Here is a 23,106-nt window from a genome sequence, read left to right on the forward strand (position 1 = left end):
CAAATATAGGTTGAATTGCTTTGTTTCATAATTTTCAACAAGTAAGTCCTGTGTTTTCAATTTGAACCTAACAATTTTAAATACTTCTTTTGTTTTGTTTAATATTTCATCTAAAAGTTGTTACCTTTTATAATGATGTATTTAGGATATTCTTATACATGACATTTATGACAGACTATCTGCTCCATATAATAACTGCTTCACGTCCCATCTCTCAAGTCCTCATTTCTTCTCTGTCAGAATTCCAATTATTTTCCTTTTAAAACTCAGTTACTTAACCAGATGATGAGTGGGGGCACTGATGTGCTGTGTTCATTCCATTTCATGATCTGTAAAAGGTGACAATAGGAAGCCACACCTGTATATTTCTTCATGTCATTGTATGAAAACTTATTTAAGATTACCAGAATCATTTTCATTATCTTCTTTGTGAGGTGATGCAAACTCCAGCTTAAAGTATTTTCTTCATAGATAATAAACTATTCTGAATGCGTGACAAATGTAAAAATTCATTTTCAGCAGCTGATTTTTATTTTGATTAACTGATCTAAATAGATTTATTTTCTTTGTTTGGAGTTTTTGAAGTAGATTTTAAGCACTTCCAGAGGAAGTTTTAGAATATTTTAAAGATTTGTAACAATTTAAAATTACCTCTAATTATGTAGAGCCCTGATTTAGACATTCCTTTTCACTAATTTCATTTCAAATGATTTGTCGTAATTAGTGACATCCCCAATTTAAGTCTTTCAAAATGTGTGCCAAGTCATCAAAATACTCTGATTGAAAAACACTGCCATGAAAACCTAGAACTGGCCTGTGAGAGAAATGTTGCATATTGTTCCATGGTTATGAAATGTATCTCCAAAACAAGGGGAAGCATTAACAATGTATATGTCAACCAGACCAAAAGTTCAGGGGCAGAACAACATTGCAAATTAACAGAGCTTTACAGTGCTGTCTTCTTTGCTACTTCTTTGTATAGACAGGTGGACTAAGCCATTTGATTGTGAAATGTCTTGGACCCAAAAATAATGCTGTGCCAAGATCTAATCTACTGACCATTATTTATCTTCCATTGTCCAAGACTCATTCAACAAATCAAATTCTGATTTTTATGTAAATTTCAATGAAAATAGTTTATTTTAATTAATACTGATAATGTTTAATAATCATCAGAAATATTGGTGTAATTAACCCATTAACAATACAGAAAGCTTTAAATTCTCATTCCACAAATAATTACAATTAAACAAGAATAATTAACAGAAAGGATGAGAAAGTCATTAATGAAGTAGGAAATAATTTGGGTTTGTGAAAAGTTAATAATAATAATATGAACAGTATTTAAAATTAAAATAAGTTCTGTGTTGTACAATTTTCTGACTGTCTTGTTTTACAAACATTTTGTGTTTGTAATGTGCAGTGAAGGGTTTGCTATTTTTTGATTTTTCACAAATCTGTTTAAATATAAATTTTGTTTTCATATTGAATTGTCCCTTCTGGAATAAGAAAACCAGTTTGCAAGGTATTTGTGTATCGGATAAAACAGAATCCAAGGAGACTGGTGGTTGTTTAACACAGGCAAGACTTTTATTACTTGGAAAAAAAGTAACAGAAAGACTTAAATGAAATTGCCAGTCACTCTTAAACCTGGAGAAAGACTTTGTCCTAAATATTGGATGCTCCACTCCCCAACACTAATCATTTTACTCTTTCTCTGTCTATATATATATATATATATACATGCATACATATACACATGTAAGTTTGTATATAAAATGTTGAATTTCATTGTTTATTGTATAAAACATATTTTAAAGACCCAATCTGTCTTTTGTCTTCATGTGTTTTAAATAACATCCATGCATTATTGATTTCTTTATTGTCTTAGAGAGAATTAGATGGATGTCTTTGAAAGATGATGGCTTACTGGCTGCAGAACAGATCTCATTACAACCAGTGAACTCTCTAGGAATCATGTAGGAGTATGTTTTTGTTAGTTTCTTCCTTTTTAACAATAATATTAGTTAACTTCTACAAACAAACCCCTTGAACACAATGATATCTTAAACAAGGTGTGACGTCAAAGATTAAACACCAGTAAAACATGGATAACTTGGATGAGAATACAAAAATCTTTTCCTCTGGCAGAGCAGAAACGTGACTGCTGTGCTGTCTTTTTAGAAGAAGGTATGCAAAATTACATTATCTTTTGGGGTCAATTAGCTTTCCTTATTTCAGGGAGATTTAGTTGATATTTTTAGCAGATCAAATAACCTCGTAGACGTTTCTGCTTTGGGTTGGTTTCTTTAGTATTGCTGTGTTTGGTTGGAGGAGGAGTGGGGGGGGGCAGCATAGGACCAAATATTTCAGATGACTTTACAAATTAGGATAGATGGAAGTATTTGCATAAATGTGTAACAAGATGTGATCGTTTGGGAAGGAGGTCATTTAATTACAGTTGTGACTGATGCAGTTAAGAATTCTTTTGGTGTTACATAAATCATGCAAATAAAAGGGAAATGGGGTTAGGGATGATTACAGTTTTATTTTCCAAAACAAGAAAAATAATAATTTCAAGTGTTTTTCTTTAGTTGAAACCCAAAATTTGTTTAACTCAGCTTAAGCACCAACTGTATATGTCTGCCCAGAGTCTGAGGTGGACACCCTGCAGAGCTCTTCATTTCTCTCAGATATTTAAACCACCCTGCCTATAAACATATCCTAATAAATGATTCAGTGTGGCATGGCCAAAAATCAGTTGGGAACCACTGCTCAAAGCAGAACTGGATAAATTATTTATTTCTGCTATTTTGATTGATTTATTCTCGAGACAAAATGATTGTTGAGGTATAAAACCTATGCTTAACACATTATTTCCTAACCATTCTCTTATCAGTTTAAATTAAACTACCTTAATTAGTTCATTTTTGGTAATGAGTACAGAAATAATACCAGTTTATATTATTTAAAAGTTAAAAAGCTTCTCATTTAGTTTGTTTACACCAAAAGATATGGAAGAAAAAAAAAGCCAACTTTCCTAGAATTAGTTATAATTCTGATGATATTCTTTCATTTAGTAGAAATAATTAAAGAAAGGTGTGCTTAGGCAAGACTGCTGACTTATATGCCAAGTAATGAAGTTCACAGCCAAGAAATAGAAATATAAGGCTTTGATAATCAAATATGAGATAAGTACAAGTCATATGCATACGTTCAGAAGAAGACTGAAGTATTAGCTGCTAGCCTTTGTCGGGCAGTTTGGCGAAGACTGGCAGGTCAAAACTTCAAAGTTACAGACATCCTTTCTTCTAAAAGTATAATAAATATTTGCTTATAATAAAAACAATTTAGAGTGGTTGTATACTGTCAACTTAACGTGACAGTCCTGTAAGGGAATTACACCACTGCTGTTTAGCCCTAGGAAGCATCGACGCTTCCTGTTGGCCTTGATACATTTCCTGTGTCCTTATATATTTACGAAGGGGAGACAAATACCCCCAACAGCTAGGCCTGCATCTAGAGACACGCATGTTTCTGGGTCTTTGCCCATCATCGGTCTAGAGTAGCAGAGGCCTGCTAGCTGAAGATATCTGTCTAGACTTCGTAAAAATATATATATATATATATTTTTTTTTTTTTTTTTTTCAGTGAAGTTTATTCACTGATCACCAAAATTAGAAATATTAAATTTCTAAATATCTCATAGAGATATGTACGGTTTTCGTAAAGGTGACATAAAAATAAACATTTGTATGCGAGTCTTCTATGTTGAATTTAGTCAACAGAAACTTTGGAAACCCATTGTGTGTGTTATTATTATGTGTTTATGTTTACTGATGGTGTTGATAAGGATAACTTAGTGATTCAATAAAAAAAATATCTGACTGAAATAGGGGCCAAAACAAATGCATAAAACTCCAGAAGGCACTGCAACCCAGTAATTGAAACCAGTAGAAGAAAATCAACTCTTCTTTGAAGACACAAATAGCAGAACTTTATTCATTTTTTTAATTGTATGCAATTTAAAAAAAACAGGTTACCATCAAGTACGTGTATATGTGAACAAACTAAACCATTTTATTCATTTTTTTTTTGTTGATTTTGTTTTTTGTCAACTTTACATTTAATGTTGAAACTCCTAAATCATAACCATCAGTTATATTGTCAAATTTGAATAATGGACATCAAAGATCTCGAAACAATTGAAAACTGAACTCACAATGTCACCTCTGTATAAATGGTAATAATAAAAGATTTTTTTATCATAAAAGGTCAAAAGAAACTTAAGAGATTTAAGACAGTTTTGGCAGGAATGTTAACATGGAGCAAATTCAAACACCCAGTCATCAAAGACACAACAGTCATAATGATTATAATTTAGGCACAAGGCCAGCAATTTTGATTGGGTGGAGGACCAAGTCAATTACACTGACCCCAATACTTGGCTGGTGGTTTATTGACCCCGAAAGGATGAAAGGCAAATTTGATCTTGGCAGGATTTGAACTCAGGATAAAACAGCTGGATGAAATGCTGTTAAGAAATTAGTCTGACATGCTAATGAGTCTGCCAGCTTGCTGCCCTAATGAGGATGGTGATGATAATTTTTAACACAGGTCGAAATTTGGGGACATGAGAGTCAATTAAACTGAGACCAGTACATGACTGGTATTTATTTTATCAAAAGGATGAAAAACAAAATCAACCTTGGTGAAATTTGAACTCAGAATGTAAAGAACTGCAAGAAATGCCAATGGGCCTTTTGTCCAATGTTTTAACAATTCTGTCAGTTCACTGGCTGGATAACAATCCTTTCTACTCACAAAGCTTGAAATTTTGGTGGGAGGGCATAGCTGATTTCATCAACACCAGTACATGTCTGGTACTTTATCTTATTGACCCCAAAAGAATAAAAGGTAAAGTCAACCATGGTGGAATTTGAACTCAGAATGTAAAGCCAGATGAAATGCCACTAAGTATTTTGTCTGGTGTGCTATCCATTCTGCCAGCTCACCGCCTTAAATAATAATAATAATAATAATGACATTTATGATAAATATATAGCAAAATGCCTGGAAATGTTTACAGAGAAAACAATGCTGGGAAGACATTTTGCAGAGAATACAATGATTGTGGCCAAATGTTAAAAGTGTATTGTTAGAAGTGAATCAAAGAATGACAACGTGACAACAACACTTTAGTTTTGACAATAATAGAAATTAGTATTGAATAATCAGTCCAGGCCATTGTTACCCTGCTTTAATAAACATTTGAAAATATTACAAATATAGAAATGAGTGTTTGACACATACACATTATATATAGATAGATAGATATTGATGGATGTTATTTATATATGTGGGTGTTGCTTTTCACACTATCCGCTGACCATCCATTCAAAGTAAAAATATCAAGAGAAAGTGATTAAAAATATGTTTTATGCAAGAAAATCTTCGCACTTTCTGCTCCTGAGATAAACTGCTTCAAAACAATTTTTTTTCCGTTTTTTTTTTTCCTTTAATTATAATATCGGATAATATTTTGATGAATAATTTATTTGACAGTGTTTTGGGATCATTAATTAGTTAAATGAGATGGGTGTACAATTTGTCATGAAGTAACCATAATACTGGTACCTGTCAGGATGACAGGTAACATTTGGCAAGCAATGAGAACACAGTCAATGAGTCTATTTATATATATATACACACACATATATATATAATATCATTTTGTTTTTGAGCAAAAGTTCATAAGGTCTTGCCTTGGCCACCACTAATTATACTAACGAAGAGTTAAAGTAGAGGAATATATTTAACTGATTCACTCACAAACCAAGTTGTTTAGTAAACACTAAGGACTGAAGATGCCAACCTCTGAATCCATTTCTAATCATTTATGTACTTTATATAAGGCCACTTTCTCTGACCAATCAATTTTGTCATTTCGTTAAATATTTTTAATAAGTTACATTATAAAAATTTAGAAACTGTGAGTGACATGGAATAATTAATTTTTAACAGAAATCAAAGTAGATAAAACTAAAAGAAATAGTAAATTTTATGTTAAAAATCCTTTGGTAGCCTTTCACTTTTCTTATTCAAAAGGTAAAGACTTATTTTCAAAAAGATTTTTCTCAAAGAGAGTTGTGATTTTCAACAAAATCTACCCCAAAATTATTGTTTTACCATGTTTTGTTTAAAAGCTGGTTTCAGAACATAACAGCTTTCATTATTAAAAACAATTATCATATTTAAACCATTTCATTTTCTAATTGTTAAAAGTAAATAAAAGCAATAAAATGAGTATTTTTCCCCTTTTGTAAATTTTCCAATTTGTTATGTGGGCAGAGATCTGCTAGGTTTCCATTCTAAAAACATTATGGCACCAAGTAATCAGAATAAAATATTACTGTTTATATGCAAATTGCTTCAAAAATAAACCCATCTCTCAAAATCTAAGACAGGAATAAATAACATTCCAACTCCTTACTGTGGCACATAAGACGGCTAGAGAAGTTTAAGGTAGAAGAGAAATAAATATACAGACATTTAGCAACATTTCTCACTTGTTCTTTGGTAATTTTTCCGTTTTTTTTTCTTTTTTATCTTTTTGATCGAATTTTGTAGAATTATAACATTTCTTCATTCATTGTGGGCTTTCGACATCTGCAACTCCAAGTTTCTTGTTAGTTTCTTCCTGCATTTTAGCTTCATATTCTCGCAAGTCTTCTAGACTCATTCCTAATAATAAGAATAATAGCAATAATCAGATTTTGGCACAAAGCAAGCAATTTTGAGGGATAAAGTTAGTGAAAACCCATTAACTCCAGTACATGACTGGTACTTTATTTTACTGACCACCACCCCACCCTCAACCCTCGAGGGACGAAAGGCAAAGTTGTCCTTGGTAGGATCTGAAATCAGGATGCAAAGAATTGAAACAAATACCACAAGGCATTTTTTTCTGACTAACAATTCTGCCATTAGAAAATTACTATTTTTAAATCTCACAATGAGAGATATTCAGCAACAGTACTTTGGAGTAAAGATTGTTTGCCAACATAACATGGCAGTCCTCATTTAGGATGAATGTTGCTGTAATTTAGCCCCAGGAGACATCAACTTCAGCTGGCTATATGACACGATCTGTGTCCTTATACTTTTGAACAAGGAAATCTAGCACCCCCACTTGCGATACACCCGGAAATCACGATACACAGATATTGTTGTGAGCTGAGTGGGGGTGCTAGATTCCCTTGTTTGAAAATATAAGGACACAGATCGTGTCGTATAGCCAGCTGGAGACGATGTCACCTGGGGCTAAATTACAGCAACATTCGTCCTGAACCAGGACTGCCATGTTATGTTGGCAAATAATCTTTACTACAATTCTGCCATTGCAAAAATACAACTAAAAGACTAAACAATAATAATCACTAAATAATAAACCCATTGTCCATTAAAAACATACAATTCAGTTTGATAAGAGACATTGTAGTACAAGGATCCTCAGGTTATGGGATTTCGCTCTTACAGAAATAGTAAATGATGACCATTAATTTCAGGATTTGGTCAGTAATTTTGCTCTTATGGAAGCTTGTGATGCATAGTTTTAAATTGTTAACAATTCAAACCTACACTTTCTTCTTCTTCTTATCTCAATAGTCACTTGCATTTTAGTTAATATCAGAGTATACAGGTGGTGCTATTGAGTTAGACATAGCCTGGGCCTATACTGGCCGAAACCTATCAAAGTTACAGTTAATGATTTGAAAAAGCTATAATCACGTTACACACATGTATATATAATGCACATAATGTGAATATATATATTCACATTATATACATTATATATATATATATGAAAGTTTTGCATAATGAGATAAAAAAAAACAAGGCTGTATAGATATTAGAGCATTTATAGATAGGTCTTACAGCTGTTTCTAGGATATTAATTAATAATATCCCTTCATCGGAGAGGAAAAATTAAGTCATAGTTAGTTTCAATGTGATACAAATAGAGAGTGAGGTGGAAGAAAGAAAATAGATGTAAGATATGCATGGTATGTATAGTTATTGAATTCGTAAATCCGTTTTATAGGCATAATGGTATATATGTGTAATATTCCAATATCCTTTGAGTAAAATCCAAAAGTCCAACAGCGATATAGAGTTTATAAGCAATGTAAGATTCTCTTAAAGTTGGTCATTCCCAGTAGGGAATTTATATAGAGTGTAGCAGATTCAAGGTTTGTATTTAAACTGACCTAGAAATAGGTCATACACATGCATCCAGACAATGTAGACCCCACACACATTCATTTAACAATAGGTCAAATACTAAAACAAATAAAACAACTAACAATAACAGGCCTCGCTTATCACACACCCTACACAAAAAGTTAGATAACACTCATTTATCTAACAGTTTAGATACCTCTATTCCCAGAGTCCCTAAAAAGAAGTGGCGGTCACTCCATTTTATGGTACACATCACCATTCTCACTTAACGTTAAGAACCTAGCTAAATCCTTCTTTAGAATACTAGACTAACTTCCCTCGACAACATAAATATCACTCTATCTTTAATAGATCCACCCTGAAACTATCTTATTCAAACTCACCTAACTTTGAATCTATTGTCGCAGCCTCGAATAAGCAAAAGCTCTCTCTTTACTATCAAAACTCACATAACTACAACTCTACTAATACAAATAATCACACACATACATATTTAGCATAGATACCATTACACTTGGTCATAACCGCAACCCAACCCATTCTACTGACAATGCCCGGAACACCAAGGTAAATAAATATTTTATCGTTAATTTATAATACAAATAAGAAAATGGAGAAACAATTTAGTTTGTTCATCAAATTTCGGATATTAGAATGTTGAATTATTTATTCATTTAACGAAATGAGAACCTTAATAGCATACATATATACCTTATAATTCAATACATGTAAGATAAGAATACAAATTATAAAAATCATAATATAAATTATTGAAATCATTAAAATCACTCCTTACAGCTGTTTCAGCCTATGGTTAAAAGTAGTTTTTTTATATTTTTATTGCCTATAGTTGTCAATTATATTGAGGTTGTAGGCATTTAAAAATAGGGTACTTATATATATAACCATAGGCCTTGTCAGAGATTATAAAGAACTCCAAAAATATTAATACATGAAACAGGATACACGTATAATTTAATATATATAAAAATATGAACAAATATCCATATAGACTTATACATATATACACATATACATACATAAGCAGAGTGTATATACTTATTCATGTGTAAAAATACATAAATAAGCACTCCAGTATATTTATATATATGTATATGACAAATGGTCTATTTACTTGGACCTATTGTTTAATTGTGTTTATTTATGTATTTTTACTCATGTATAAGTATATACACACCGCTTATGTATGTATATGTGTATATATATATAAGTCTATATGGATATTTGTTCATATTTTTATATATATTAAATTATACGTGTATCCTGTTTCATGTATTAATATTTTTGGAGTTCTTTATAATCTCAGGCGAGGCCTATGGTTATATATATAAGTACCCTATTTTTAAATGCCTACAACCTCAATATAATTGACAACTATAGGCAATAAAAATTTAAAAAACTACTTTTAACCATAAGCTGAAACAGCTGTAAGGAGTGATTTTAATGATTTCAATAATTTATATTATGATTTTTATAATTTGTATTCTTATCTTATATGTATTGAATTATAAGGTATATATGTATGCTATTAAGGTTCTCATTTTGTTAAATGAATAAATAATTCAACATTCTAATATTCGAAAGTTGATGAACAAACTAAATTGTTTCTCCATTTTCTTATTTGTATTATAAATTAACGATAAAATATTTATTTACCTTCACCCGTTTAATACAATAAGTAAGTTAATTGCATTGCAATTAAAAACATTTATGTATTAAGAATTTGGGTACTTTACCAACAGTATGTTGGATAAATACTATCCCTTAGTGGGTTGTATCCATAACCCCTAACTTACTTTGTGGTATGTGTATATATATATATATATATATATATATATATATAGTGTAAATCCTCGAGTATAATCTGCATTTTTTCCCCAAAATTTAAAGATCAAAATCTCTAGTGCATACTATATTCAAGGTTAAAAATGAAAAATATTTTCTAAGCAATGTCCAAGTCTCTATTTGCTGTCCGGCAATGTTTATTCAGGCACATTTTGTGATGTTGGGTGCGAAAATACCTTAAGCTAAGCCTGAAAGCAACGAATCATGCATAACTTGCAGTAAGCAACATTTATTAAAATAAAAGTATTCAGAACACAGAAAAACATGTAACAAAAACAATTTCCAAACATATTTACATTCCCATATAACAGTTAAGAACATCACCATTATTGTATTATGCATGCATGGAAGTGTTTGTTCGACTAGGTGCTGGTGGCTTAATTACGCACGACTCCAGTTAAAAAGGTGTATATTATACACAAGGTTTAGGTTTTTCAGAGGTACAGCCCCTAAAAATCCCCTGCGTATTATACTCAAGGATTTACAATATTTATATATAAATATACTCACATTATGTACTATATATATATATATATATATATTTACATTATTTACATTTGACAGATATTTGTCCTCATCTTGTTTGTTGCTAGCACAATGTTTCAGCTGATATATCCTCTTGCCTTCATCAGTTGTGTTGGGAAAATTTTGAACCTGGGTTCTCATTCCTAAGGTATTTTCGATAAAAATCAAATAGAAATTGTAGTTGTCATAACTGCCAGTGGCATGTAAAAAGCACCATCTGAACGTGACTGATGCCAGCGCCACCTTGACTGGTGTCTGTGCTGGTGGCACGTAAAAAGCACCAACTGATCGTGACCATTACCAGCTTCCTCTGGTCCCTGTGCCGGTGGCACATAAAAATCACCCACTACGCTCATGGAGTGGTTGGCGTTAGGAAGGGCATCCTGCTGTAAAAACACTGCCAGGTCAGACTGGTGCCTGGTGCAGCCTCCTGGCTTCCCAGATCCCGGCCGAGCCGTCCAACCCATGCTAGCATGGAAAATGAACATTAAATGATGATAATGATTATTATTATTATTATTCAGGTCACTGCCTGGAATCAAACTTGGAATTTTGGGGTTAGTAGCCTGCACTCTTAACCACTACCCCATATGCTTAGTGGTTAAGAGTGACCTGAATAATAATAACAACATTGAAAAAATACCTTAGGAACGAGAACCAAGGTTTGAAATTTCCCCAAGACACCTGATGAAGGTTGGATGGTATATCAACAGAAACGTTGTGTTAGCAATAAACAAGATGAGGACATATAATGCATGAGTGCACATGAGTTTCTATCATAACATAAACACAATCACCACCACCACTAGTGTATATATATATATATATATATAGTATAGTCTTATACATATAAATACAGTGTACATTTAAACACATAAGAGGCATCCATCATAGGACTCCTTGCATACTAGAAAGAACAGTTATAAAGAAAAGTATATGGCCAGACTATATCCGTGACATCACAAGTTTTTGTCAAGCAGAAACCATGGTCCAGGAGTTAGATGGTAAATGTTTTTATTTTTCATTCCCTTCGAAGTTTTATTCCTAATAGTGGGTTGGAATTTAACAGTTCTTTCTAGCATGCAAGGAGTCCTGTGATGGATACCTCTTATGTGTTTAAATGTATACTGTATTTATATGAATAATATATAGTCTATTGACTAAACTTTTACACGCTAGGCCACTGGTAGTAGAAATTTCTAATATTTCTTATTACCCTTAGTATAGTCTTATATATAGATAAGCAAACCCATTCCAAATAAGAACATATCAGGGTGGGATCTTGGTGGACAAGAAAGTAGCACATTATTAAGACAACTCTCAACTCAAGAAATAACAAAATGTTTATCCTGGGAATGAATAACAATAATTAGGAAAATTGTGTTTGCTCAGCTGTATGAGAACATCTTCACAAAGCTGACATAAGAGTCATTAGACACTTGTACAAAAGGCAACACTCATATACATTAGAGAGAGGAGGGGAAGGAGAGAGAGAGAATGTGTGGTTATCTTACCAAACCATTCATCAAGCCAGGCAACTGCTTGCCGATGACCAAGCAACAAAATATCACGAATCGCCTGAAAATAGAAACAATATAGAAATAGATTTATTAAATATCATACATTTATGTGTGTGTGTGTGTGTGTGTGTGTGTTATCATCATCGTCGTTTAACATCCGCTTTCCATGCTGGCATGGGTTGGATGGTTTGACTGAAGACTGACGAGCCAGAAGGCTGCACCAGGCTCCAATTTGATCTGGCAAGGTCTCTACAGCTGGATACCCTTCCTAATTTCAACCACTCCAAGAGTGTAGTGGGTGCTTTTTACATGTCACCAGCACGAAGGCCAGTCAGATGCATATATATATTTTCCTCCTTACAACATCAGCGACTGACCATCACTTCGATAGGTATATACTGTGAGAAAGGTCGGCTGCTGTCTCTAGCCAGGCACTGTAGTACTGCTGTCCAATACCACAGAAAGGAAATTACCCAGAAACCATTGGCCTGCTGGTACTGCCAACACCTAGATCGGAGTAGTAGGCCCCCACCCATACTTACAATATGTCTTGGACGCAGACCATGTGTCAATAAACCAGCTCAAAAAGATGGTTTTCTGGGGTGAAAAAGTAAAAAAAACAGTTCTTTTCAGGACTGCCACGATATGTTGGCAAATAAACTTTACTCTCTCTCTCTCTCTATATATATATATATCCAAACACACACACAATATGTCAAGTAATATATTTATGACAATTTAACATTAAACTGATGGATTACTAAATACATTTAGTAGAGCACATGTTTATAAAACTTTTTCAAAGAAAATGGTGATTGTAACTTCGAATTTTTATTTATTTATTTATATATATATATTTATTAAAAGTCAGGGTACAGTATGTACCTGTTTGCTTGGAAGAAGAGTTAAAACTCTCCAAAACCATGCATCTCTGACTATATGAAAACATGCACAGAGAGTGTAGCAAATATATTTAGAAATAGTCTTCCCATTTGTAAAAATACAAAGAGGAGGGCAGATATCCCAGTAGCAATTGATCTTGCTTCATGTGCCGAATTGATACTTGAAGCTCATCAGCTAGGCTTCCTAAGTGAATATTTAAAAAAATATATTTATATCTCCGTGTGTGTGTGTGATGTGTTTATATACATACAGGCATATACATTATACACACACACACACACACACACACACACAGAACATAGTCCATGTTTTCTTCTCATTAATATGAAATAGTTCAGAATGAGAGCAGCTACAAAGCCTGCTGATAATCACACAGCTTCCTTCAAGAGGTAATTTTTATAGCAATCTTTTAAGTCACATTGATAGATTTAATCTCATACAGGACTGCAATTAATTCTCAGAGATAACAGTAAAAGATTAAAGAAATTCAGCTATAATCTGCTTAAATCTATTGATACTATCAAGCTGTAAGTTATATAATTAGTATATCTAATTACTAAATCGAATTAGATAAGATGTATGGACTTGCATGAGATATGAAACATTTAAAATAAGGTTTGTTGGACTAAATCGTGTTTGTCATTGTCGTCAGGGAACAATAACAGAAACATAAAGGATGAATGTAACCAGTGTGTGGAGATGAAAGGACTGAACTACAAGTCCTCGTCATTTGACGTCCACCTTCCACCATGCTGGCATGGGTCAGAGGATTTGACGGGAGGTGACAAGTCAGAAGAGTGTGCTGAGCTGCAATCGTGTTTTGGCAGGGTTTCTATGGCCAAATGTCCTTCCTAATGCCAACTATTTTACAGAGTGTACTAAGTGCTTTTATGTGGCACCAGAACCAGCAAGGTCACCAAGTAACTTGCAAGACATGAACCTTCCACTGAGAGGGGTTTTGGTATTGAAGGAGATGTGATGAAAAATTAAAGCATGATAGACAGACAGAAACAGGTGTCTTGCAGCAGAGGATATACATGGCTACCCCAGTTGGAATGAGAGAAAGAAAGTACACTAAATTATTTATTTAAAGGGCACAAATTCAAACTATAGTTCTGTAGTGGAAGGAATAATACTATTTGCTTTTTATTGTTGCTACAGAGAATTAATATAAACTGTATTGTTAGTTTTAATGTCAGTATATCATTGTTTTACAATCTACTTTTCTATCCGAGCATGGGTCAGACAGACTCTGCTGAGACAGGTTTTTTTTCTATGGCTTGATACCCTTCCTGTTTCTAAGCAAGATAATATTTTCATGAAAGTCTAGAAACAAAAAACATTGCTTGTATGCTGGTGGTACTCATTCCAACTAGTGTACACTGTCGAGACAAGGCACTAAGCAGACATACACACACATATATATTTTGGTTTGATCAAAAAGTGTCCAGTCTTTTAAATGAAAACAACACAAGTTTTAAACACAATCAGTGACATAATTCCAATTTCTTTCCAGTATCTTCTGCCATCTTGTTGGCAGATTTAGTGTTCCTGCTCAAAGAATTTCCTATCTTTACTGACCAAAAACAATTCTAAGTGAATTTTTCCATCCTTCTCAGAGTAAAAGGCATGTCCATTCAATTAATTTAGAAGAGACCAAAACAGATGGAAATCTGAAGACAGAAGGCCACAAAAATATGGAGTGTATGGTAAAGCTTTCCCAGTCAAGTCTCAGTAACTTCTATCACATCTATAAAGAAATGTGCAATCTGGCATTGCTGCAGTGCCCTACAATAAGCAAACGCTGGACACTTCTGGTAGATTGCTGCATTTAATTTGTCCAGTTGGTCACAGTACACAAAGGGGTTCTGAAAAGCTTTGGGTAAAAGAAAATACGAGAAGATCATTGAATTATGATTTTATTTAACATATTCCCTTCTCAGATTCACATAATTATTGCAATGGTCCTTCAAATTTTCTAAGCTCTGTAAAAGAACTTGGAAAGTTGGGCCTCCAACCAAACCTTTTGCAATATCCTTAAAGCCAGAAACTTTTCAGCACCCCTTCGTATATCCAAATCAAAGGTTCTGTCCTTGGGATGAAGCTTGACAAAAAAAATAACCTAATCCTACCAAATTAAAAGTGTAAGCTTCTTTGTGGTTCACCATGCTTACTTCATAATTGTTTGTGCCTCATATTGTTATAGACAATCCATCTTTTGTCCTTTGTCACTATTCTCTTCTGAAAGAAAGATCACTTTCTTCACATTTCTGCAATGAATCACAGATGGAAATCTGTTGCACAAGGTTAGCTTTATCCAATTGATGTGGGACCCAAAGATCAAGCCTGCTGACATAATGAAGTTGGCACCAATTCCAGCACACAGTTTAGATATTTGGAGAATATCTGCAACCATCCTGATCATATAACGGTAGTTGGTATTGACTAATTCCTTCATGTTGTCACTGTTAATCTCAATCAGTCAGCCAAAGCAAGATGCATCATCAGCTGAAAATATTTTTTGATCAAAATATTGAAAACCACATCTGGCACAAATCTTCCCAAACAGCATCCTCTCCATACACAGCGTACATTTTCCTACAAGTTTTTTCCATTTCCTTGCCTTTTTTTTTTTTAAATAAAAAGAAATACAAGGTGTAGATAATGTTCATTTTGGTTCTCCACTTTCAAGCACACAAAATAGAACCTGCCTTATTACAAATTCGTGTTGAACTACATTAGGGAGCGTGAAGTCTCTAACAAGTATACATGCATAAGGGACAGGCTGCAGTAAGCCACTAAATACAGTGCTTGAAGTTTAGTGTCAACAAAAACCAAACAGATCCTTGTGCCAATCCAACACACACACACACATACACAAAACAGGCTTTTTTGACTGTGTGTCCACTAAATCCACTTAAACAGCTTTGGTTAGCCTGGAGGTATAGTGCAAGACATTTGCCCAAGATGTGGAACTGAACCTGAAACCATGTTGTTGGGAAGAAAACTTGCTAAACCACATAGCCATACTAATATCTAAAAAATAAATAATTTTCTTTATTTTGAATTGTATCAACATCAGTTTGTTAAAACAATCCTCACATACCAACATCTGATATTCACATACCAACATGTGAAGCCTAAAATGAGTTTGGCCAAATTATTCTAAATTCTTATTCTGATTAGTATCAATTGCATTTAATTACAACTTGAGTATTTTGGTGCTAACAAATATCTTGCTACTAATTAGTAACAATTAATACCTTATACTATGTTACTGCAGTCAATTCCAGTTAATTGCATACTGGATAATTACATAACTTTTCAAAACACAGAAGTGGAAATTGATCAATTAATTGTAGATGCAAACGATGTCAATTTCTGTTAATTATATATGTTTTTTTAAGATTTTTCATAAAAAAATTATATGAACATTTCATTTAATATAAATAAAATGATTCAGGAAGCTTGTTTTGTTTTTATTTTGAGATATTGAAAAACTTCATTAGTAAATCCTGTCCACAAACAACTGATATTAAAAGAGTAAAACATATTCAGGTTGTAGTAAAAAGATTGTTTGCCAACATAACATGGCAGTCCTGGTTTAGGATGAGTGTTGCTGTAATTCAGCTGGCTATACATGATCTGTGTCCTTATATTTTTGAAAACTTATTTTTTTGAAAACTATATATTCCGAATAGGAATTTGGCAGTGCCACATCTAGCTGAACAATTATTCTGTGCTGATGAAGGGAAATCACCTGGAAATCGCAATACACAGGTATTGTTTTGAGCTGAGTGGGGGTGCTAGAGTCCCTTGTTCAAAAATATAAGGACACAGATCATGTCGTATAGCCAACTGGAGATGATGTCTCCTGGGGCTAAATTACAGCAATATTCGTCCTAAATGAGGACTGCCATGTTATGTTGGCAAACAATCTTTACTCCAAAGTACTGTTGTTGAATATCTCTCGTGAGATTTAAAAATAGTAATTTTCTAATATATTCAGGTTATTCTTACCATTTCAATGAATTCAAAACTACCAAAGATCAGATTCCAGTATCTTATTTTTCAAGTGAAGAATAAAATTCTTTCTCATCAAATTACAGGAGAAGTAGCTTGCTTCCTAACTAAGTGGTTCTGGGTTCAGTCCCATTGTGTGGCAACTTGGGCAAGTGTTTTCTACTATAGTTCCAGCCCAACCAAAGCCTTGCAAGTGGATTTGATAGACATGTATATTTGTGTGTAAATTGCATTTTTAACACAGTATATTCATTCATAAGAGATATTATCTTAGGAGAAATACTACAGGAAATGGTATGTCATAGGTGGCTATTTTAATTAAATACTGCCTCAATTGCATATACTACATTTCTATTCAACCAGTTACTGTTTTGTTCTTTGTTTCCTATATTGGAGGTAATAAATTCTTATCCAAGCATATGGCTGGCTGGTTGGTGGTAAACACTGAAAAGGCCCCAAAAGGCTGAAATGCATCTGACATTCCCAGTGGGCTGATTTTTCATCTCCTGATATTTATAGCATTTTGAACACAGCGTGTCAATAAGAGATGTTATATCAGGATGTTTACTAATCAACAGTGTATGCATGTGTGTGTATACGTATGTATGTATATATATATATGTGTGTGTGTATACACATTAAGTATAGCACACAGATGATTTTATATATACACACACACACACACACACACACATTTATATATGTGCAACATAGCCACAATTTCTTATTCCCAATAATACATTGAAATCTTGTAATTTATTGCCCACAAGATTAATTTTGTTTATTGCCTAATTATTTCTTTCACCGAGGCTCTGTAAGCAAGCAAAATTAACCATAAAACCCATACAAATAACATACTACAAACCAACACTTTAACCTTCATTATATATATCATCATCATCGTTTAACATCCACTTTCCATGCTAGCATGGGTTGGACGATTTGACTGAGGTCTGGCGAACCAGACTCCAATCTGATCTGGCAGAGTTTATATATATATATATATATATATATTTATAATGTGTCTGTGTGTGTATGTACGAGGTGGTATGAAAAGGTTCCTGGACTGGTTATGTCTAATAAAAAATAACTTATTTACTTAAGTTTTAACATCATTTCCTCCTGCCACTTTTGGAATCTGGCCTGGAAGTTGTTTTCTGTAAGTGGGTCGAGGACCTTCCGCAATTCACTCTTGATTTTGACAATGGTGTTAAAAGGGCAACCTTTGAGCTGCATTTTCATCTGGGGAAAGAGATGGAAATCTGCAGGAGCTAAGTCTGGCAAATAGGGTGGGTGTGGCAGTGATACCGTGTTTTTGGTGAGAAACTTGCTAATGAAGAGGGATAGCACTTATGGCAGATCTTCCAGATCGCTCATTATCTTCCAAGGATGTTCTTCCTCTTTTCAAGCACCCATGCTACTTGAAATATTACCCACAACCCATTGCCTGGTCACCACAAGTTTACCAAAGCATGGTCAATATCTCCGTAGCAGACTTCCCGAGTTTAATAAAAAATTTCCCATTGATTCTTTGTTCCTGTCCATGACAAAATCACAGACTGCAGCATACACATGATCACAAAAACACAAATTTCACCAGTTGCTAAGAAAACACAGCAATGCCACTCGACACACTGCCTCATAAAGGTCACTGGTAGCTCTCACTATGCTTGCAGCCATGTGCGGCCATCTGTTGGCATGCTACACAACTAGTCCAGGAACTTTTTGATGCCACCACATATTCACCTTCTCAGTTGAAAACTTCTCTAATCAGAGCCAAATTCTTAACCACTCCTCATGACATTCTTAGATATGCACCAGTGACAATGAGGAAGGACAACAACACTGCTAGATGAATAGCAAATACAAAATAGTTTCATAAAAAGTCTGAATTTGAAGAACTATCCAACCTATGCAGTTTCAATGATTATAATGTAAATCATCAGCTTTGCTTTAGTCATCATTTCACTAAAACAAAAAGTTATAGTTAATAAATCCTTGAACAGTTGATAAGGTTGGTCTTCATCTCTGGCCAGTCCAGTTTTAGGCAGATGAGAGATACACATGACTTTATACAAAACCATTATCATCATCATCATTTAACATCCATGATGATGATTCCATATAAAGTCATGTGTATCTCCCATCTTCCTAAGACTGGACTGGCCAGAGATAATGACCAACCATATCAACTTCCTACTCTATTACAGGCATTTGTAACCAGACTGAATGTTCTGTCATTTCAGAATCAGATTATCTAGGCCATGTAGAATTACATGTCTTATTTCAGTTTGATATAAATTAAAACAGGTAAAAGTAAGTGTCCTGTCTAGAAATATGAAAAGCATCAACAGAGTAGTTTAATATACAGAAAATAGGTTTCAACAGACAACCAACGAGAGGTTTCCATGTTTTTTTCTTTGGTATTTCCACAGAAAACAAGAATAGTTATTTTTAAAATGCTTTCTAAATTCCACTGGTCTCAACCAGACTATACAGCAAAAGGAACAGCGATCGAATTTGTAAAGAACTTTCCAGCTGCATTCTGTCTTCCATCCCACATATTGGCAATCTACCCAGCTACCCTGTCTTTTAGTTATTGAAGCAGTGTTCAGGAGGATGTGAAGTACGGCAAACTTATTGACGTTTTAATTACAATGATGATGCAGACATAGTTGAACTACACACACACACATATATGCAAAAACAGTATATATATATATATATACACACACACACATACATACATATGCACACAAATACATGCATGCATGTACAGAGAGAGAGAGAGAGAAGATCAGATGATCAGGTAGAAAGAAAATGAAACTACACACAACAAAACACACACAGTGTGCCATTTGAAAACATCAGACTTGTTTACATTATATGTTTGGCAGAGAAGCAAGCAGTATTGACTGATCAACAGTGTACACACACACACACACACACATATGACAGTAGCTAAAGAGAAACCCAAGTTGCAGCTAAACATAATGTACTTGGAAGGTTCTAAATGTCATCATTGATCTTTCCTGTTCAATATGTTATAATACCAACTGAGAATAGATCAAACCAGATTTGAATATTATCATTATTATTATTACAATCAATTTGTTAATCTCATAAGAGATAAAAACTAATCACCAAGGATAATTACTGCAAAAGTTTCCTTATAACTTAATCCATCTTTAAACCTTATATAACAGGGACAGAAAGTTTCTATGGGTCACTCAACCTGCTAAAAATAATAACCAAATCTTTAGGCATCTCTCACATCATACCTTTTATAATTGTAACTTGAATGAGATTCAATACAAAAGTTTAGCTGAGTTAGATTGTTCTTTCCAACACTCTATAGTTGTGAGTCATGGGCAACACATGATCACTAAATATGTCAACATGAAATTTTATCCAACAAAGCTGTAATTTATCTTAATTATATGCAGATGTGCGATGTGTCTATACACTCACACAACATGCACCATAGTTATAGCACACATACACACAACATATATTTGATATCTATAGTGAGTTTGTATAGCTTGCGTTGGGGCAGGGTTTACAACAGCTAGACACCCCTCCTGACACTAAACCCCACCAGTCTATCAAACCACAAACAGTCTGGATATGCTTTCATTGTGGACTGCAAGCAAATGACAGTGTGCAGTTGTTTGTCTATGCAGCTTTGGTCAAACCATCCAACAGTCAAATGGTATCCCTATAACAGACTGTCATCCGATTCAGGGGGAATGTTGTCCTGTCCCTCCAAGCCAGTGGGGTGGCATCATGTGAAAGTTACAAACATGTAAGGAAGTGCATTGTGACCAGTGACATATAGCAACATCTGACAGTCTGATCGATGCAGTGATATATATATATATATATGTATATATATATATATATACCAGAGTAATCACATAAATGTGAAACAAGGTGGATAAAAATAGTACTTGAATACCAGAGGTATAGTAATATACCTTTATTAAAAAGCAGCAAAAATATCACAAAAACAGATACTCAGAGTTTCACGTTCCTGATTGTTGGATAGTTTTGTTTAGAATGGAACAAAACCTTATTTTTGTTCCATTCTAAACAAAACTGTTCTACAAATGGGAGCATGAAACTCTGAGTAACAGTTTTTGTGATATTTTTGCTGCTTTTTAATAAAGTATATATATATAGGTTTCAGACTAAATTTGATAATCTGCTTGCATCCACACACTGGGATTTATCCCCACAACTACGTATATATACACACACACAGTCTCAATTCAGATGGCTATGTGAAGCTGCTGGAGACTGTGGTTAATCCCTGACTGGTGAGGGTTGCAGCTGGATGTCCATGTGTGACAGCAGGATTTGGTTCTTTCCCATACCCCCAGAAAGAATCAGAAGTGGTTGTCAGAGAATTTCTACAACTTCTCCAGCTCCCATTTCTGGCCTCCCAATTCCCCCAGCTGTAACCCCATGGATTACTATGTGTGGGGTGCCATTGAGAAAGACATCAACTGCTCTGCCTACAACACTGAGGCTGAGCTGGTGGCCAAGGTCAAGGACACAGTGAAACACAGGTTTCAAGCTGTCTTAAGGCCATGATGGAGGCTGAGCACAACTACTTCAAGTTATATCCCAGCCATAATCAAGTTAATAGGTTTTGATTTTTTTTAAATATTTATGCTTTTGGATGAGATATTGTGTTTTCTCTTTCCTTTTATGCAAACTGTTGAAATTAGCCTGAACACACTGTGTGTGTGTGGTGGGGGGATGTGCATATGTAACAACAAGACACTGAAAACAACTACAGGCATCACTCACGGATTTGGTAACAATTCTGCTTCTGCTAATTGTTTCAAGTGCCAATGTAGTCATGAGCAGACATAGACCACCCAACCAGCCATCCTAACATTGACCCAGTGGAACAACCAAGAGGAAAGGAAAGGAAAGGGCTACAGCAGCACCATGCTGGGACTCATTCTCAGCCAAGTAAGCCAAAGACACATGAAATGAAACACCTTGCTCAAGGATACAACTACCCATCCAGGAATTGAACAAGCTCAAGAGGGCAACAGCTTAACCACTCGACCATCTGACTTACAAGTTGGTGTAGTGTGTGCATGCGTGTGTGTGTCAAGTCGACTGGGAAAACTATTCTTTGAAGGTTGTAAAGCTCTGCCTTAGCTGGTCATTCTTCACAGTGAACACTCCATCATTGGTCATTTGTAACAGTGAATATGTCAACATCAGTCACATTAACAATGAACAATCCATCAACAATCATTTCTAACATTGAACAGTCAAATAATGGTCATTCTTAACAATGTACAATATTTTTCATTATACAATAAATGCTCCAGTATATCATTTTTGACTGAATTCAAAGTGTGTACAAATGTAATATTTCATTTCCAAATTTGGCTTGCAAGCTTTATGATGTGAATTCATGAGTTGAAACAGATTTTGTTGTCTCAGGAGGGTCATTATACCAATAATAAACACACACACACACACACAGGTTTTATTTCACATCTTTTATTATTATTTGTCAATTGGTTAATTATTTAGCCAATGAACTAACTGATTGTTTGATATATTCATTTGGTTAAACAATCAAACAGGTTTGTGAAAGTCATTTTAATGACAACCAAATGACAAACAAAACAGAAGTAAAATTGAATCAATGCATGAGTTTACTGGCATAACGATACCAGAAAAGATACATAAAAGATACAAATGCTCCAAAAGAAGCACACGTCTAAAAAAAAAGTAAGAAAAGAAAGAGTTTGGAAAACAAACTTCCACCAATAGGATAGCAATACTGACCTTTTGTCCAAATTGTTCAACTCTGGTTTGCAGACCCCAAACTTCAAATTTCACTTTCACAACTTTGTAAGAACACATTATTGGATCAGAGCTTTTCTAAATTGAAACAAATATAAAATAGAATGATATTTAATATACACACGTAGACATTCATATTATGACTGTCTATTTGTATCTCTCTCCCTCTCTCTCTCTATACATACAT

The 23,106-nt window shown here is 34.0% G+C and overlaps 2 protein-coding genes across 6 annotated transcripts in view; one reads left to right on the plus strand and one right to left on the minus strand.

Moving 5' to 3' along the window:
- Positions 1–2,296, plus strand: part of LOC115215928 (6-pyruvoyl tetrahydrobiopterin synthase) — a 19,776-nt gene extending 17,480 nt beyond the window's left edge. For 2 of the 5 annotated variants that reach the window (XR_003882022.2, XR_005000623.1), the window contains exon 8: positions 1,510–1,826. The gene's annotated coding sequence lies outside the window, so the exon portion shown is untranslated. Of the gene's footprint in view, positions 11–1,509; positions 1,827–1,891 lie in introns of those variants that run through there. The other 3 variants (XM_029785288.2, XM_036505861.1, XR_005000624.1) reach the window with 2 other exon arrangements.
- Positions 2,297–4,107: 1,811 nt separating this feature from the next.
- Positions 4,108–23,106, minus strand: part of LOC115215711 (cytoplasmic phosphatidylinositol transfer protein 1) — a 71,235-nt gene continuing 52,236 nt past the window's right edge. Inside the window, exons 8-10 of the mRNA XM_029785003.2 lie at positions 22,902–22,997; positions 12,150–12,213; positions 4,108–6,744 (exon numbers count right to left, since the gene is read on the minus strand). Of these exons, the coding sequence (XP_029640863.1) occupies positions 6,650–6,744; positions 12,150–12,213; positions 22,902–22,997 (255 nt within the window). The 3' untranslated portion in view covers positions 4,108–6,649. The remainder of the gene's footprint in view (positions 6,745–12,149; positions 12,214–22,901; positions 22,998–23,106) is intronic.

This window comes from Octopus sinensis, linkage group LG9, assembly GCF_006345805.1.
Source record: "Octopus sinensis linkage group LG9, ASM634580v1, whole genome shotgun sequence".
Lineage (NCBI taxonomy): Eukaryota > Metazoa > Mollusca > Cephalopoda > Octopoda > Octopodidae > Octopus > Octopus sinensis.